This window comes from Eimeria tenella, genomic scaffold (genome assembly GCF_000499545.2).
Source record: "Eimeria tenella Houghton genomic scaffold, Eth_scaff3102, whole genome shotgun sequence".
Lineage (NCBI taxonomy): Eukaryota > Apicomplexa > Conoidasida > Eucoccidiorida > Eimeriidae > Eimeria > Eimeria tenella.
The window spans coordinates 407-1724 of NW_013542969.1; the positions used below are offsets into that span (position 1 = coordinate 407).

The following is a 1318-nucleotide window of genomic DNA, read 5'->3' on the forward strand; positions in this document are numbered from 1 at the left end:
CCACTCGCAATTGACCCTGGCCTTCCGCTTGTCAAATAAAGGAGACAAACAAAAGCTGGAAGCGAAGCTAATTATGTTGCAGCACTTTTTGCTGCTGAGCCGCAGCACCTCCCCCACAGGCACCTGCTGCAGACCCAAAGGCAGGCCTGCAGCAGCAGCAGCGGCAGCAAAAGCAGCAGCAGCAGCAACAGCAGGCAATAGGTACGGGTTCGGCAGCGTGGCATCGGGGCAGCAGCAGCAGCAGCCAGACAAGCAACAGCACCATGTGCAGCAGCAGCAGCAACAGCAGCACCATGTACAGCAGCAGCAGCGGCAGCAATACAAGGTGCAGCAGCAGCAGCAGCAAACCTCGCGGCTTTGGGGTGGTAGCATCCCAAGGGAGATAATACCCTTCTGCTGCTTCCTTGGCAAACAGCTGCGGCTCTGCTGCTGCTGCTGCTTCAAGCCACGGCAGCTGCTGCTGCGCTGGCGCTTTCCTGCGCTGCTGCTGCTGCTGCTGCTGCTGCAGCTCGTCGTCTGAAGGCAACAGCAGCGACGTGTCCGCGGGGTCAGCAGCATACTTGACAGCAGCAGCTGCTGCTGCTGCTGAAGCGTCAGCAGCAGCAAAAGCAGGAGCAGAAAAAGAAAGCGAAAAGGAAAGCTCATCTGGCTGCTCCGTGCCATCACCCTCTGTGCTACTGCTGCTGCTGCTATTGCTGCTGCTGCTGCTGCTGTTGCTGCTGGATTTGGACTGCTGCTGCTGCGGCTGCTTCCTCTTCTTCCGCGTGTCCCCGCGAGGCTGTTCCTGCTGCAGCTGCTGCTGCTGCTGCTCCGTTCCAGCAGCAGCTGCAGCAGCATCCGCGTTCTCCTTGTTGCTGCAGATGAAGCCAACGCGCTCTCCAAACAGTACCCTCCTCGGGGGCCCCTCGAGGGCCCCTGGGGGCCCCCCTGGGGGCCCCCCTGGGGGCCCCCCAGGGATGGGGGGCCCCATATAGCGCAGCGCAAAGACTGGGCGGTCTAGGGGGGCCCCCAGGCGGAGGGGGTGTCTGTCATCAGTGATTTCAACAACCTGAAATAAACAAATAAATAATAAATAATAAATAATAAATAATAAATAAATAAATAAATAATAATTAATTAATTGTTTGTTTGTTTACTTCGGGGGGCGGAGGCGGTGCTAGGGATGCGCCTGTGAGCCCGGGAGAGGAGGGAAAGCCCCGCAGCTAGGGTTTAGGGTTTAGGGTTTAGGGTTTAGGGTTTAGGGTTTGGCACCTGGAGGTGAGGAGACACAAACCCTTGTTTGGTGCACCTCAAAATGTCGAAATATAAAGCAGCAGCA

General features: G+C 57.1%; 1 protein-coding gene across 1 annotated transcript in view; it reads right to left on the reverse strand.

Moving 5' to 3' along the window:
- Nucleotides 1–1048, reverse strand: part of ETH_00041355 (uncharacterized protein) — a gene marked incomplete at both ends in the record, with an annotated part of 1411 nt that extends 363 nt beyond the window's left edge. The window contains 2 exons of the mRNA XM_013376075.1: nucleotides 109–146; nucleotides 349–1048. Of these exons, the coding sequence (XP_013231529.1) occupies nucleotides 109–146; nucleotides 349–1048 (738 nt within the window). The remainder of the gene's footprint in view (nucleotides 1–108; nucleotides 147–348) is intronic.
- Nucleotides 1049–1318: the final 270 nt, after the last annotated feature.